This window comes from Nothobranchius furzeri, chromosome 10, assembly GCF_043380555.1.
Source record: "Nothobranchius furzeri strain GRZ-AD chromosome 10, NfurGRZ-RIMD1, whole genome shotgun sequence".
Taxonomy (NCBI): Eukaryota; Metazoa; Chordata; class Actinopteri; order Cyprinodontiformes; family Nothobranchiidae; genus Nothobranchius; species Nothobranchius furzeri.
Window position 1 is genome coordinate 73,482,262 of NC_091750.1, and position 17,952 is coordinate 73,500,213.

General features: G+C 43.7%; 1 protein-coding gene across 3 annotated transcripts in view; it reads left to right on the forward strand.

Annotated features, from left to right (window-relative positions):
- The window catches only part of pof1b (POF1B actin binding protein), a 38,886-nt gene that overhangs the window by 545 nt on the left and 20,389 nt on the right, over window positions 1-17,952 (forward strand). For all 3 annotated transcript variants that reach the window (XM_054737183.2, XM_054737184.2, XM_054737185.2), the window contains exons 1-2: window positions 1-55; window positions 4,955-5,056. The exon at window positions 1-55 is cut by the window's left edge. In XM_054737183.2, coding sequence (XP_054593158.2) covers window positions 1-55; window positions 4,955-5,056 — 157 coding nt within the window. The remainder of the gene's footprint in view (window positions 56-4,954; window positions 5,057-17,952) is intronic.

Consider the following 17,952-nt stretch of genomic DNA (forward strand, 5'->3'; position numbering starts at 1 on the left):
GAGCGTCAGCAGCCAGGAGTCCGACGAGCTGTTCCATCAGCAGAACAACATCCAGGTGAGAGCAGAACCTCAGCCAACACCTGGAGGGTTAACAGCATTCATGGGTCAGAACCAACTGTAAACCAAACCAAAGCAAACAAACAAACAAACAAGCCCATCTGAGGGGTTTTCTGGATATTTGCGCGTCAGAAGTGCACTAAATAACAGGTGAACTCAACTGTAAAAATCAGCCAGCTGTTAGTGTTGACCTGCTGTATTTTATAGTATTTGTTCTAAATAGTTCTAAATGTAGTTTAACAACCAAAAATAACAGTCTTGTGTTAAACTATCATAAACAAGTGTGTAAGGGTTTATCAATGGGAGGCGAAAAATGTTGAGCTCAGGAGTGCAGATAGTTATTAGTTAGCTATCAGAGAGTTAATAGTTATCAGAGAGTTGTTAGTTAGTTATCAGATAGCTATTAATTAGTTATCAGATAGTTATTAGTTAGCTATCAGAGAGTTAATAGTTATCAGAGTTATTAGTTAGACACCAGATGGTTATTAGTTAGTTATCAGTTAGTTATTAGTTAGTCATGAGAGAGTTATTAGTTAGTTATCAGATAGTCATTAGTTAGTTATCAGATAGTTATTAGTTACGTATCAGAGAGTTAATAGTTATCAGAGAGTTATTAGTTAGACACCAGATGGTTATTAGTTAGTTAGTTATCAGATAGTTATTAGTTAGTCATCAGAGAGTTATTAGTTAGTTATCAGATAGGTATTAGTTAGTTTTAAGATAGTTATTAGTTAGTTATCAGATAGTCATTAGTTAGTTATCAGATAGGTATTAGTTATCAGAGAGTTATTAGTTATCAGATATTTATTAGTTAGTCATCAGAGAGTTATTAGTTAGTTTTAAGATAGTTATTAGTTAGTTATCAAATAGGTATTAGTTAGTTATCAGATAGGTATTAGTTAGTTATCAGATATTTATTAGTTAGTTATCAGATAGTTATTAGTTAGTTTTAAGATAGTTATTAGTTAGTTATCAAATAGGTATTAGTTAGTTATCAGATAGGTATTAGTTAGTTATCAGATATTTATTAGTTAGTTATCAGATAGTTATTAGTTAGTTATCAGATAGGTATTAGTTAGTTATCAGATATGTATTAGTTAGTTATCAGATAGTTATTAGTTAGTTATCAGATAGGTATTAGTTAGTTATCAGATATGTATTAGTTATCAGAGAGTTATTAGTTAGTTATCAGATAGTTATTAGTTAGTTATCAGATAGGTATTAGTTGGTTATCAGATAGTTATTAGTTAGTTATCAGATAGGTATTAGTTAGTTATCAGATATGTATTAGTTATCAGAGAGTTATTAGTTAGTTATCAGATAGTTATTAGCTAGTTATCAGATAGTTATTAGTTGGTTATCAGATAGGTATTAGTTAGTTATCAGATATGTATTAGTTATCAGAGAGTTATTAGTTAGTTATCAGATAGTTATTAGCTAGTTATCAGATAGTTATTAGTTAGTTATCAGCTGCATTGGAATGTGTCAGAGTTCATGTTTTTAAGTCATTCTGGATTCCTCTGACCAGCTATGATATCGTGGGCTTGTCTCCATCCAACATCAGCATCGGAGTTCTCGCACCAGGATTAGGATTTTCACATGTGGTGGTCCCGGTTATTCCCAGTTACAGTAATAACAGGATGGACAGAAGTCTCACCTCCCATCGAGATGTTTTTATTTTGGTGATTTTTTGTTGTTTCAAGTGGAAAGAACTTATTATGTAAACAAAATGATTTTAGCAGGGCTCACTGTGCTTTTCACAGCTTAATATTTATTCACTTATGTGTTTACAGACATCATTATTATTTATTCCAGTTATGTAAAATATTTCACCTTTCCTTTTGTAGATGATGTTGATGTTCACTGTGACTTCTCAAGTGTGGACCAGGGGTTGCCTTTAAGACTTTAAAGTCTAAAATGCATAAAATAAATTAAAAAGTCAAAAATAACTTCCTAGATTAAAAAAAACACACAAATCCTTCCAGAAATCTGATTCTGCACAGGTGAAATGAACTTTGAGCTCCTAACAGCTCGGGCTCTGCAGCGACGTGGAGGATTCTCATGTTCAGCCAACATCAGGCTGAGGTTTGGTTTACTTCATTCACCAGATAAACTGTGAGAAATGAAACACAACACTGCTGTCAAGATTAAAAACAACAGAAGCATCCAAGCGTCAGATGCTGATTGGAAACTCTAAAACCAGATTTTCTCTCCCAGTCTGTAAACTCACCATGGCTAACTGCCAGTTCATACAAACAGCAAGAGCCGTTAATCAGCATCGCTATTCACGTACTTGTTTATTTTTAGTTATTTATCAGCAGATCAGAGCTGGACAACGACCAGGAATCGGTATCGGCCCTCAGAGCCAGAATCTGTGCTTACCAGTCCTAGTGTTTGTGTGAATGAGAGTAGCATTAGTTTGTGGTTTAAAATCAGCCGAGCGTTCAGGTTGGTGTTTGTGTTTAGCCGTCTGAGGTCCATGTGATGACCTCATGGAACATGAAAAGCCTTTGATCTTTGTCTAATCCTAGCTCCGAGCTATGAAATTATGATAAGGTAGGGAATCTCCATCCAGGAATCCAGAGCGGGAGTAGACGGGATGGAGCTTTAAAACACGAATAAACAGTCTGTTCCATATCTATTACCTTCTCCTTGTTCATATAAAGATGTATTAATAAATCCTGATTGATTGGTTCAGACTGTTGCAGGGTGTGTGTGTGTGTGTGTGTGTGTGTCTGTGCGTGAGTGCATGTGTGCGTGTGTGTGTGTGTGTGTGTGTGTGTGTGTGTGTCTGTGCGTGAGTGCATGTGTGCGTGTGTGTGTGTGTGTGTGTGTGTGTGTGTGTGCGTGTCTGTGCGTGAGTGCATGTGTGCGTGTGTGTGTGTGTGTCTGTGCGTGAGTGCATGTGTGTGTGTGCGTGTGTGTGTGTGTGCTTGTCTGTGTGTGTGTGTGTGTGTGTCTGTGTGTGTGTGTGTGTGTGTGTGTGTGTGTGTGCGTGTGTGCGTGTCTGTGTGTGTGTGTGCGTGTCTCTGTGTGTGTGTGTGTGTCTGTATGTGTGTGTGTGCGTGTGTGTGTGTGTGTGTGTGCATGTCTGTGGGTGTGTGTGTCTGTGCGTACGTGCATGTGTGCGTGTGCGTGTGTGTCTGTGTGTGTGTGTGTGTGTGTGTGTGTGTGTGTGTGCATGTGTGTGTGTGTGTGTGCGTGTGTGTGTGTGTGTGTGTGTGTGTGTGTGCGTGCGTGTGTGTGCGTGCGTGTGTGTGTGTGTGTGTGTGTGTGTGTGTGTGTGTGTGTGTGTGTGTGTGTGTGTGTGTGTGTGTGCACCTGCTTCTCTCCCCACATTGGTTTACACAAGCACTCTGCTGTAGGCTCTGAAACATTTAAATATTTCTCTTCCTCATCTGCCTCGTTCTGGATTCGGCCCGTTCCTTCCTCGCCGCTTTTCTAGTTTTCTGATCACAAGGCCTCTTCTGTGTTTAGATTTTTGCGTTTTGTATTTAGACCTTTTTCTGAAGTTTGAGTCAAAACCAAACGCCCAAAACATGTTTGATAAAGAAGTGGGACCACACCCTGACTGATGTTATTACATGTTCATACACATACACGGGGTTCCAACCTGTCATACTACTGTTACAGTGATTGTTATGTTTTTACTACTGATCCAAATGTTTTTACCCTGAATACCGATCTGAGCCGCTGAAGCTCAGGTACCTTCTTTCCTTTTTTTTGCCATTTGCAGATTGTAAGAACATTAAAGTTTAAAAATCAGTTTGTGTGAGTTTCTGTAAGTGAAGAGAGAAAAATAGCTTCTTCCTGCTAATAAATATCTCAGCATCACTGGTCTGTTTAATAAACTGTGTTTTAAAGAACAGCTGCTTGTGAACATGCTGTGATCTTTGGGAAAGGCCTCTGTTAACTCATTAACGGCCAGACATTTTTTGATCAGAAAGGCCCTGGCTGCAGGTGTTTTGGAGCGTTTTTACAGTTTTTTTGAAGAGCCACAGAACACTGTGCTCTATGATCATGTAAACACCAAAACTACCAAAAGAAAGACTAAAGTCACTTCTTACATCAGGAAGAATCTGCGTGTTTCTAGAATTATCCGTTCTTTCACATTCCGTTGTCGAAGTGTGAGTCGTAGAAGCTTTTCCAGTTAGCGTCTTGCTTTTTTCACAACATCGGCCCAAAACGATCTAATTCATGGATTTTCTGCTTCCTGATCACGTGACGTGTGACACTCATAGGTGAAGATCAGCTTTAGAGCCGCAATGTTTACTCTCACAGTGCAGCGGCGCGTTCCCAAAGCCGCCCTGTTAACAAATACAATTGACGTCTTTAGTCGGCAATGGCAGCGAGCAGTTGGATTTAAAATGACAACTTTGGTCATCAATGGCAGTAAATAAGTCAACAAGAGCGACACACGACCATGGTAATTGTTAAAAGGGTCTAAAACGTTTATAAACCTTGTTTGAAACATTGTTCATTATTCAATCAAAATTTCAATTAAAAATTACTCAAGGCAGCTCTGTCATGGTCTGACCCGCTTTAACTATGTGATGTTATGGCCCGCTTTAACTGTGAGGTTCTGACCCACTTTAACTGTGTGAGGTTCTGACCCGCTTTAATTATGTGATGTTATGGCCCGCTTTAAAAATATGATGTTCTGACTCGCTTTAACTGTGTAATGTTCTGACTTGCTTTAATCACCGCATTGATTTTTAAAAACAGACTGTAAGAAAACGAGAGAAAACAAGCACTTTTAATGATTAATATGAAAAGTATAAACAAATCTTGATATAATTTTTTAGCTTTTCTAAAGTATTTAACAAAAGTGTGTTTTGGTGTCCTGAGATCCAGATTTTGACCTATTTCTCTTCCCTTCTCTGATTGGTTGTTTCAGAGCATCAGCCGACAGTCCGTCTCCTCCGTCTTCAGTCACCCGTCCAGTCCCAGTAAGAGTTCACCAACAAGAGTGGAGGAAGTGAACATCTTGGAGTCAGAGGCAAGAAAAACACACAAACATCCCACTGAAGCTGAACAGATCCAGCTTACTGACTCCAGTTCTTCATTATTATATTTAGTGCACTCAAACCACATGATCACAGGGGCGGTTCTTACACTCGGACAACATGCTGACTCAACGTTTGAGAGGATAATAAAAACACCAGAGACAAACCAAATTAGTCCAAAATAACAAAAAGCGTCATCTCTGCAGAAAAAAACCTCCATGTTTCAGAAGAAAACAGCAGGATGGAGCGTCCTGCTTCCAGCCAGAAAACTGAGAGAAAATGTTAAACAGCTGAAATTGTCAGTTTTGCTTTCTGATTCACCACGAAGAACCAGTCTCAAATAAACCAGAGCTGAACACAAAAACCTAACTCTGACGCCAACCCGAGCACCACTGCAAGTCAAAACTCCACCAACAGACTCGTGAGGGTAATGATCTCAGGTGAGCACATCGAGCTCCTGCAAGGACCTGAGACATGTTTCAACAAGTCGGATTGAAATGACTCCGCTTAAAAAAATCACTCAGGATAATAGATACGTTCAGAACCTGAAACAGTCGAGTTCAGCAGAGAGAGGAGTTGAAAAGATCTTTCTAATTATAGTGAGAACCGATCTTTTATAAATATTTACGTTCCATGCCCATGAAACCCATCCACAGAGATGAATCTCATCCAGTTTGTAGAACGTCGCTCAGGTTAAAAGGACCTCATTTCAAGCCTTTTGGGTTAGAATTGGTGGTAAAATCTGGTAACTTTGGTGAGGTGACTGGAATTAGCAACTTTGATTTAAAACCCAGCCAGACTAAACAAACACAAGTCCATGTGTCGGGGGTGCACCTGTGTTTGAAAGTACAGTAACACACTCAGAGTGTGTTCCGAGTTCAGCTGGGGGCAGCTTTGTGTCGGCTACGCCCTGTCGAGTGGAACCGAGGTGCGGCCGCTTGCTTCCCACGGGCCGTTGCAGTAGGTGGGGACATTCCTTTGATGTGAACCTGCATCGTGGTGGTTTTAGCTGTTGATATTAACTGGGAGGTGCTTTGATTTATGGCGCCTCGGTGCCATTCGACAAAGTCCAAACTGCATTTGAATGTTCAGCGTTACAGTAATTATCACCCGCGTGTCCCGTCTGAAGCACGTCTGTGAAAATGGTCCCGTTGGATAAGAACAGGAAGGCCGAGGTTTTCCTTTATCGGGTTGTTTATAAACACAGAAAGAAAATCCTACTAGTCGTCCTCCAGCAGAGACCTCACCCGGTTGCTGGTTTGTTGGTGTTACTGGAGGTGAAGACGGGTGGGGTTTGTGCAGCCTCCCAATGTCTCACCTGCCTGAAGGAAGATGAGGTTTGCTGTTTGTCTGTAAACTCAATATCTGAGCAGATTTTAAACTACTCCGTAACCTCCAGACTCGACCAGAGCCACTGTAACCCAGCTGGTTAGGATCAAACTAAATTATTTTTCTTTGTTTGTATATAAAGTGAAATTGGGAAGAATATGACTCTGCTCTTGGCACTAGGATACCTCAGGCCACAGCTCAATGATCAACTTTATAGTTGTTTCATCCTATCTGCGGCCGCATGTCAAGGGGGTGGAGCTGTCAACTTGGATGGTGGAGGAGGGCCTGGCAGGCCCAAATGTATTGTGAGGGTCTTCTGGACATCTGGCAGAGTTTTCTTTCAGAAGAAGTTTCAATTCCCACCTCCGGCAGAACTTCCAAATTTTCCTTGAGTCTAAGTTGGCCAGGTTCCGTGCTTCCATTGTCGAGGCGGCCGACCAGAGCTGTGGCCGCAGGGTTGTCGGTGCCTGTCGTGGTGGCAATCCTTGAACCTGCTGGTGGACACCAATGATTAGGTATGCCATCAAGCTGAAGAAAGAGTCCTATCAGGTATTTTTGTCCTGTGGGACTCCAGAGTTAGCTGGAGTGGCTCTCCCATATCGCGTGGACATTGGGGGCAGTCCCACTGGAATTGTAGACCAAGGTGGTGGTCTCCCTATTTAAAAAGGGGGGCAGTAGAGTGTGTTCCAACTACAGGGAGATCATACTCCTGAGTCTCCTTAGTATAGTCTATTCAGGGGTTCTGGAGAGGAGGGAGGAGGAGCAGTGTGGTTTTCATCCAGGCTGTGGAACACTGGACTAGGGGGGTCCTGGAGGGTGCGTATGAGTTCGCCCAACCAATCTACATTTGTGGATATGGAGAAGGCGTTGAACCGCTTCCCTCGGGTGGTCCTGTAGGGGTACTCTGGGAGTATGGGGTAGCAGACCCTCTGATACGGGCTGTTAGGTCCCTGTATGACCGGTGCCAGAGCTCGGTCCGTATTGCCGGTAGTAAGTCGGGCTCGTTTTTAGTGAGAGTTGGACTCCGCCAAGGCTGACCTTTGTCACTGATTCTATTCATAACTTTTATGGACAGGATTTCTAGGTACAGCCAAGGTGTGGAGGGCATCTGTTTTGGTGGTCTGAGGATCAGGTCTCTGCTTTTTGCAGATGATCCTGTTGGCTTAACCAGAATCTCCTGCTCTCACTGGAGTGGTTCACAGCTGAGTGTGAAGAATCAGCTTCTCGTGGTGAAGAGAGAGCTGAGCCAGAAGGCAAAGCTCTTGATTTACCGGTTGATCTATGTTCCTACCCTCACCTATGGTCACGAGCTTTGGGTAGTGACCGAACGAACGAGATCGCAGATACAAGCAGCCGAAATGAGTTCTCTTTGCAGGCTCTCACTTAGAGATAGGGTGAGAAGCTCAGTCATCCGGGATGGGATCGGAGTAGACCCGCTGCTCCTCCACATTGAGAGGAGCCGTGTTAGGATGCCTAGTTGGAATGCCTCCTGGAGGCAGGAATAGGCTGCTGCCCCCGCGGCCCGTCCTGGATAAACGAACGAAAATGAATGGATGACTTTTCCCCGAGGAGTTCATAGATTATAGCTGGAAATTAATCAGCAGCTCCAGACCAGTTCCTTACTTAATCTCCTAAAGGAGATGTTCCATAAACAAGTTTGGTCACACATGAAGAATCTCAGCAGCTTTATTCTAGAAGAAGAGAAAAAAATGGTCATGGCGTAACGTGGAGCCTGGGCCACCCCATAACCCGATACTGCTGTCCAGACTGAGCCGTTTCAGGGCTCTGGCCACACCCTATTCCCTAATTGGCTGCTATGAGGTGAGGAGCTCAGATATCAGAGAGAAACTTGGAATCAGACGGGGTTCTATTGGTGGGTTTCACTTTGCAGCCACGCAAAACTCAAATGGGGGGCAAGAAGTGATCTGCTCCGCAACAAAACAGAGATATGACACACCATGATGGATGAAAGCTACGAAGGCTTAAATGAGCTGGAACAGACGCGATATCATGAAAAAATACATCTTTTAGGTTATGACCCATAAAGTTTTAAATGTTGCACTTTTCATCCACTGTGGAGGATTTACCCAGCGCTGAAGCGATCAGCAACACAAACTCTAGCTGCCTCCCTTGTATCACACTGCAAACCAAACGAAAGCCTTTTACAGGTCTGGTTGCCTGCAGCTGTTTTATTTCAGGTTGGTTCACCTGTTAGTGATCCGGAGAAGCTTTAAATGACTATCGTCTTGTTTTTGCTTGGGTGAGTAGTGAGCTGTGCTACTTTATTCATTTGCTCACTATAATAATGCTATTGCTAATGCTAATGATCAGTATGTACTAGGATCTACTTGTAAATAACTTTTTATTCCTTTTAAATCCAGATTTCTGGTCCATTTGTTTGATTTGAATAAGGTATAAGGCTGATGTAGATGCAACGTCATTTGAAACCCAGCTATGCTAGTTTTCCTTATTGTGACATCACAAACGGGGGCTTTTTGAAACAGCTCATGGTAGATGCCAAACAATGACTGAAAATGTCTCCGTTGGCTTTTTATGACCCACACTTGTATGACGCCTTTCAGAGTCAGAGAATTTCAAAGTGCTTTACTACAGTGTATCATTATTCCATTCACACCTAATGAGCTACAATGTAGCCACAGCTGCCCTGGTGCATACTGACAGAAGCAAGGCTTTTATTCATTCCTATTTTATCCAGCTTTTGTTCATGTTGGGAGTGTTTACAGAGGCAGCAGAGACCCACAGGGCAGCACTAAAGGATGCAAAACATGAGTTTTCCAGTGTGTCTCCTTTAAGACGTGTGTTACTTCTGTGTGTGATCACGTGAGCGCTAGTTTCTTCAACCTGTTGGTCATCGTGTTCCAACTGATGATCAGTGCTGATGGAGAGGAATAAAGGCTTGGTCACTTCTGCAGACATGAAGCTAAATTTTGGTTTTCTGGTAGCTGAGAATCATTCCCAACACAAACGTAACTGATCTGCTGGTATTACCCGTCGGAGGCAGCCTTGTTGGCTTAGTGAACACACACTTACACACACACACACACACACACACACACACACACACACACACACACACACACACACACACACACACACACACACACACATCGGGCTGCATCCATGTTTTACCCATCGACATATATACTGGACAATTCGTTTCCATGGGCTCCAATTATAAGTTTTTGTGTCAAAATGGGAGGTGGCCACCACCGCCATTTTGACTGTGTCACAGGTTCCGTCAAGCCCAGACAATTCCACAGAAGGGAAGCGAGGTGGAGCTGAGGGTGGGGCTGTAAAGCTGGGATCAACTGACGAGACCCGGTCGAACTGGCTACAATCTAACCTGAAGCTAACCCAAAGCTAACGCGGAGGTGGGAGCTAAGCTAACGGAGGTAGCAACCTAGCTACAACCGGAGTTAACTGTGCACAACACCAGAGCTTCTGAGTCAGAGATACGCCGGGCTGACCGCTGGGTAAAACCGGGTGGAACACAGAGGTCTCCCGAGAGCTCCACAAGCCGGCAGCCCACGCAGCAGACAAGCGCCGCGATCAGACAGAGATGCGCCGAGCTGCGGGGAGGGGAGAACGAGTGGAAAACATCGGTCTCCTGAGAGATCCACAAGCCGATAGTCGGAACCCAGCTCCACCAACAAGTTATATTTCAACCCATTTTCTAAAGTGCAGCATTATGTTAAATGCCCTGGGTTTTATTTACCCTATTACATTTAAATTTCATGGTTAAACAATACATGTTAAAAACTAAGCTCAGCTAGTGCAAGAGCGGCAGTGACCTAAAATACATAAATATAATTTTACTTACCGAAAAAAATGAAGTGGAGACTCCTTGGACGCTCTATTAGTGCAATTATTGCCACAGCAAGTCATTTTGTCCAACAATTGCACAAATAATATCCAAAAAAGAATACACAAACACAGAGACTCAAAATCCCGGAGCAGTTTCCAGGCCAGACCGAGGCTCTACTGAGACCTTTCCACAGAGCTAGCTCTGTGGTCACGTGGGTCTGATCCTTATTAATTATACAGAATTTTAGGCTTGTAATACACTTAAACAGAAGAGTGAGAAAAAAATTCAACCCCCTCAGAGTTGTCATGAGTGTAAACTAGATCATTTAAACCAAAACCATGTTTTGGTACCAGGCTGTAAACATGTTTATTTCTGCTGTGAAATTGGTATTTTTAACATGGGAGTCGATGAGGATTTGCTCGCTTCCGACACCAGCCCCTAGTGGATGAGGGTGGAACTGCAATTTTTGGTACTTGCGGGTTGGCCTCAATTTTTGAGCCGCATTGTGGGGGCCTGGTTTTACCGTGGTGACGACTGATGAATCCGGCCATACACAGAATGTTTAGATTTAAAACTGCGGGATGAACAGAGACATTCAGTCCTTCCAGGGATGATCTAATTTAAATCAGGAAAAATCCCTCCCAGACTCATATTAAATATGTGAAGTATTTAACTTATGGTTAGGGTTAGTGACTCCGCTGGCTCCCATCTGACCTGATGCTGGATGTTTCTCACCTTTAGAGACTTTTAAAGGGACTTTACGGAGTTTTGAATTATGCTCGCGATTGCCCCCTCAGGCCAAAAGCATAACGGCAGCTTCAATAGTAGGCTCGTGCATGAGGTGTGCATGCTGTACGTGCACACTCCTTAACGAAAATAACAGCTGAGACAGTCCCGCGTGTGTGTGTGTGTGTGTGTGTGTGTGTGTGTGTGGCCCACAGGACAGAGGACAGGAGAACGCGCAGCTAATTAATTAAATAATTTGGTTCTGTACCTTTCTCTTCAGCACAGACGACAAAGGTTTATGATGGATCAGTCCTCCTGCATGCTCAGATCTTCCTTGCTTGAAAAATTGTACCAAAATGAAAGTTGAACCCACATCTTTTTTTATCTGTGAATCCAATGCCGTTCGGCGAGTCTCAAATAAAAATTTGGACATCTTACTGTAAAAAAAATACCATTAATGTAAAAAAAAAATTTCAAAATGGATTATTTTCACATCCTGAAGCTAACCCAAAGCTAACGCGGAGGTGGGGTCTTCTGCACGAGAGTCCGATGTCTTACTAGGTGAGCTAAAGCACTAGTGACATCTACTGTATCTGTAATATTTATTTTCTTGATGACAGCTGAAACAACATTCAAAGAACGGTTCAGAGCGATAATAGCTATTTTGTTGCTAATTTGCAGGAAATATCTAGAAGAAAGTAGCTAAGGGTCCTCAGAAATGTAGCTAGGTTCATCACTAGGCGTTAGGAACAGCGACAAAGTCGCTGAGTTGGCACTGCCTCTCTCTCTGCTGCTAAAGCTACGGATAGCAAATGCTACGGGCTATGCCTGAGCGTGAACGCGCATGAAGCAGCCTGCTCGACCCGAGCATCTCTCTTTTTCTGTGATTTTACAGAAAAACAGGCAATCACAGTAAAAGTGCCAGGGCTCATTCTACAGGACCAGGGCATTGCAGGAGAATGTAAGAAGAAGAAATTTATTATTTCTATGCATGTTTTGGCTGACAAACTTCCATAATAAAGTTAAAAAGTTAAAGTCCCATTAGTTGTCACACACACAGGTGTGTGTGCGAAATTTGTTCTCCGCATTTGACCCATCCCCTGGGGGAGCGGTGAGCTGCAGACGCAGCCACACTCGGGAACTATTTGGTGGTTTAACCCCCCAATCCAACCCCTTATGCTGAGTGTCAAGCACGGAGGCATTGGGTCCCATTTTTTCTAAGTCTTTGGTATGACCCGACCAGGAATCGAACCCCTGATCTCCCAGTCTCAGGGCGGACACTCTACCACTCTACTGAGAAAGGTGGCCTAGTGGTTAATGCCCCTTTAAGGGCGTTTTCACCTTTTTAAGCCTCTTCTTCACATTCTTTAACTTCAGATTCAGAAAATAATCCTCAGGCGTCGGACTCTAATGACCTAAATGGCTTTCCCCGATTTGATGAAAGAGCCTTCCTGCTGAACGTTTGGTGATGTCTGATCTGAACCGAGTCTTGTTTGTTACTTTAACTCAAGTCTGGACTCTGATTCTGTGATTTTACTAAAAACACTGAAATGTGCTAAATGAGTAAATAATCCTCCCTGCTGACTGAGTCCTGCTGCGTTTGGTTAAAGGTGAAGTGTTTAACTTCAGGGAGGATTTAGCTGTTGACCTCTGACCTTTAGAGCTTGAACCTGCAAAGGAAGTCTGACTGCACAACGAAAATACGGAAACCCAACTGGGGAAATGATTAACTGCTCCTGTCAAGTCACTTCTGTTCAGGTTCACGAATCATTTGTTCTGTAAAAACAGAGCTTTTATTTTGAAGGACCAACTGAAATCCTCAGCTTTCTGTGGTTTTTGGTGCAGGAAGTCCTGTTCTAATGCGTTTAATGCCACCACAGGATCAGGACTTTCTCAGCTCTGATCCTTTGAACTCGTTCTTTCACTTCGTTAATATTTTCAATAAGCAATCACACCTTTGATGTTTTCTGGCAGGATGCTTGAGCAGCAAAACCTAAAAAATGCGTCCCAGTTAGTCTGAATAAAGGCGTCTTTCTTCTCCAGTGAAGAATTATTTCTAAACCAACAACCTGACAGAGTAACAACCGGATGAGTGATCGCTACACCCTGGCTGTGTTGGTGGTAGCAAAGCCAGAAGAGTCCTCTACTCTTTCCCAGTTAAATTTACCCTTCATTTTAATTCGTGGTGTACAGTTTTTTTCATTTTCAACTCTTAGGTCACGAGCAGTTGTGGAAGGCATTTCACTGCATTTCGTACTGTGTATGAATGTGTATGTGACAAATAAAATTTGAATTTGAATTTGGATAACCGACTCTTCTACCTGCAGATGCGAGTTGAGTTCTGGTCATTCTCCTCTCAGGTTAGTCTCAGGTTTGAGGTTAACTTGCTGCCTCTGCAGTGACTCGCCGCTCTGATCTAAAACACCGTGTTGAAGTTTGTCTAAGATGAAACTCTGATGGGTTTCTCATGCGGAGGCCGACGTCAGGTCGGAACATGCTCTGGCACACCTGTAGGAGGTATGTTCTTTATGGCCTGACCCAGCTTCATTATGGATTCTGCTGCAGTGAAACTGGATTAGAAGCAGCAAAAGCTGATTATTGTTACTGGAGCTGATGCACTTACTAACAAGTCTGCACACATTCATCATGAATGTGTGCAGACCTAAAACCTAAAACCACAGCGTAGTGACATCATGCTGCTGAACCAGACTCTCCCTGGCTCTGTGCCACCAAGAGGCTCCGCCCCCTTCTGCTGTGTAAGTGAAGCCAGGAGATCACGTTTACAGGGGCCGCCATGTTGGGGTTTTTACAGCCAGAGTCTGAGCTCTCACAAAGCCTCGCCTACTAACCTGACTGAAAGCTAAACCTACTCTTCTGGCTGAAAACGCCATTTCATCTGGCTTTAAGTTCCACCCACTCACCTGCACAAAGTCCTTGTGTCTAACGAAAGATGTTTTACACAAACAGCAGCAGCTGATGAACTGAAATAATCAGTTGTTTCTTTAATCAGAAAACTTGTTTACAAGTAAGGGGCGGGGCTTAAAATGTGTACTGAAACTGGTCACTAGGAGGCGCTTGGTTAGTTCCAGGTTCTGGTCAGATATCTATAGGCTTTATACGGTGTCACATGTTTTACACCAATGCTGACTCTGGATCTGTTGTTGCTTCAGGATGACGGGAACGCACGGATGTTAGCTAAACTCATTTAGCCGTTAGCTTATCAGTCTTGAATAATGTAAGCTCGATTTCTCTGAACAGAGGCTGTTCAGGAAGCCACAGACAGCAGCTACTATCATCTCCCGTCGAGTTGCAATCCCACGATTCGCCTGTCTAAGCTGCGTTTCGTGTTTCCACGACCCAATCCAGCCGCCCGTCTTTTTCTCTGCTTTCACCATGCTTCTGTCCTCTGACAGGCAAAGATGTTTCAGATCAAAGTCGTGTTCAGAGAAAACTCTTCCACTGTAAGGCCTGAAGGTAAAACTTACATTAAATCTGGAATTTACCTTCTGGCTTCCATGCTGGAATTTTCTCGCAAGTTTGAACCCGAAGAGCGGAGTCTTCAGCAGCGGCGCGTTTGTTTACGACAGACCCCAGATACACAAAGTTTAACCCTCCCACTGTCCTAATGGGTGACCCCACGAGGAAAGTTGACCATTGAGCAGGATTGATGGTTTATCCCTTGGGTCCACGTGGCAGGGGTGAGGTGGTGCTCACTCCTCACCCCTGCCACGTGGACCTCAAGGGATAAACCATCAATCCTGCTCAATGGTCAACTTTCCTCGTGGGGTCACCCATTAGGACAGTGGGAGGGTTCAACCAGATCCTGGTCTAAGTATGAATGGTTCTGCTTCTCTTTTCCCCTTATTCTGAGTGTGGTGTAAATGAGGGTCTGGTTATGTTAGGGGACGGGGGTGGGGGTGGGGGTGGGGGGGTGGGGGGGCACTACTGCTGCAGACAGAAGTCGGACCAAATTCCAGGATCATTTGTTTACATCTGAGGCGGCGTTCCTCACCTCTGCAGGGCATGCAGAGTATTCCAAGTTAATTACACGCTAGAAAAAAAAAGGCGTAGCTTTGTGGTGGAGCAGGAATGCTGAGCTGAACTTGTGTTTGTAACGTTCCTGATGTGGAAACACGTCATTGCAGAATCAGCCAAACAGAAAACGTCTGCAGCAGAATAACACTCAGATTTATCCAATTAAATGAGTTTTGTGACTTTCAGCATCAAGAATTCAGCCTAAAATCTGATTTGTAGCTGAGTCTTTGTGGTGTCAACAGTCTAGAGATCAGGTTTCCAACCGATCTGCTGATAAGTGATGATGTAACTTGTTTTCATTCAGTCTGACAGCTGGAACACATCTGGAACCTTCCCTTTGATGATGCTTTCTGTTTCCTTTGGTCGTGGAAAAATTACTTAGATAAGTCTTTAGTTTATTTTTGGTCTGCTTGACCTGGAACAGAGAAATAAATCTGTCTGTAAACATCTGGTTACAGAAATCAGCATATTAGATCAGATTCTAGATCTTTACTTCTGTCTCGTATTTGTGTAAAGGAATGAATGAGTGCAGAAGTATCTTAAGTGTGTGATGTTGAGGGTCCAGGGACATCCAGGATTAGGTGCCGAGTACGTGTCCCTGAGGGACTCCCCCTGCAAACAGTTAACATCGCATGGACGTGCAGATCAATGTCTATGTTGAGTCCGTTGGTCCAGACCACATCTGTAGGACGTCCAAACTAGATCTTTGCACAGTGGGCCCAGTCTCCATGTGATGGAGCAGGCAGCTGTGGTTCACTAGAGGCTCAGGAGCCTTTCACCTGATTTCTCCTCACCAATGCTTTACCTGTACTGATCCACAGAAACGTGGCCTGTAGGAAGATCTGACCGGTGATCCTCGTCTCTGCTTCATCTTGAGCTCATTTCCACTAAACCGGCTGACTCCTTTCCTTTCTGCTTCCAGGTGAACTCATTTTTAGCGATTTCTGTTTACTGTTTCTGCTACTGCGTAGAGGGCGGAGTCACGCCTGAGGCCTGGGAGGTCGAGGTGTGAAACTCTGCAGGTCGATAGGTGAACTGTTAAAAAGCTTTGTTTTGAAGTCACTTCTAACAGCTTCAGGCGTGATGAGAACATCACAGTAACATATGCGTGTCGCGGATCAGGGGAAACAACTTTTTCTGTCCAGGAACCATTTCTGATCATTTAGAAGTAAAATAACTTTTTTGTGGCCCTTGTCTGGTCCTGCCATAATGTCTGTAATACGACATCAAACACGAAGACGCTGAAGACGTCTCTGGTTGCCTTTTCTGTCCCTCGTCTAATTTAAAAGGAGCCAGAAGTTATTTAAATGTGGAAACCTGTCATGGAACAAAGGAAAATATGGTTGGCTTTATAAAATGTTCTTTAGTTTTATAATAAGTCAGCAAACGTGTCAACAAGCAGGAAAACTGGAGGGAAGACGGCGTTCAGCAGCGTTTCCTCCCAGAGACGCTCAGAGAGACGCAAATAAAGAGTCTGTTGTAAGGTGACTCCTGGCTTCTGGAGGGGTTCTAGTGTTACACACACTCACACGCACGCACGCACACACACACACACACACGCTTAGGGCTGCAGGTGAAACCAGCGTAAAGAGGGTTTGTTTGTTGGAAACAGAAACTTTTTTTCTGAACTTTATTGGAATTATTTTTAACTTGAGAGAAAAACGGGTTGACCTTTAAAACCCAAAAAGAAAGATCTAGAAAAGCCATTTTTCTGCCAGGGTTAGGGTATCAGGCGTGGCAGTGAGCTCCACCTGTGAGGGATAAACTGCAAGCCTTGTCTTCAGCATTCAGACATGAATCCTGATTGGCTCACAGCCGGACCGAGCACGGTAACAAAAGGAAACGGGTGTGAGATGCGCTCCAGACTGGAGACGTAGGCTCTTAGACCCCCCTGAAATCTCCCTCAGGAATGCTGTCCTAGGGAGTCTGGATCAGGATCTCGTTAGATCCAGAACATTCAGAACAGAATCCGATGAGAACCTGGCCCGTCGCTGTAACTGTCCCAGAGTGGTCCGGTTTTTCTGGTTTGATGGGAATCTTCCGGCCCTCCGGCTGTCTTCTGTCCCGACTGCTTTTCCTCTGAGGGGATTATTTGCACACTCCCTCTTGCCGCATCACGCTTCTCTAAATTCCTCTGATGTTTGCGTTGAGGCGTGAAACGAGCGCAAGCTTCTAGAGCTGCTGCTGCGACCTTTGAACCCTGGAGGCTTCATTGGTTTCTCTGTTTGGTGCCAAAGTCAAACTCGGAGGAGGGGTGTGTTCTCAGATACTTCAGCTGATAACCTGTGCAGGTGTGTGAGTCTGTCGGGTGTCTGCGGTGGAACCTCCCACGGAGATCTGATCCGACTGGATTCAGACAAAAACATCAGAGGTCATTAGGCTGAGGATTCATTTCTTATGAAAATAATTAATCACAGACTAATAAATTAATTAGTCCAACGTAGTTCCTGTAGTGATGTAAGCCAGGGAGGCGGGGCTAATTTAAACTGTAGTCTGCTCTGATTGGTTGGCTCCAGGTGGACAGGCTCAGCCCACCAATCAGCCTCGACTCTCCTCGTGGTTTTTTTTTTCTTTTACTTTGAGGAAACAAACAAAACAAAGTTTCTGGAGAACCGCAAACCTTTTAATCCAGACAGGAACTCGTTTTGTTTTCCAATCCCAAACGATAAAATACCTTCACACCAGTGGCGGCTCCAGAAATGTTTTTCTGCAGGTGCTATGAAGGAGCTAGTCTTTTTATTGAGGGTGCTATGCAGGAAGTGATCATGCGTACCTATTGTTCTCTAAAACACCTTCAACACTAGCAGATACACATGCGTGCACAAAACCTCAACAACACCTGAAACAATCATTAATATACATCATAAACATGTGAACAATTGCTGACTTTTCCATGAAATCATGAACACATACAGCCACACATAAAACCACCTATAGTGTTGCAAGGTTAGCTAACGTTAGTGTTAGCATTTC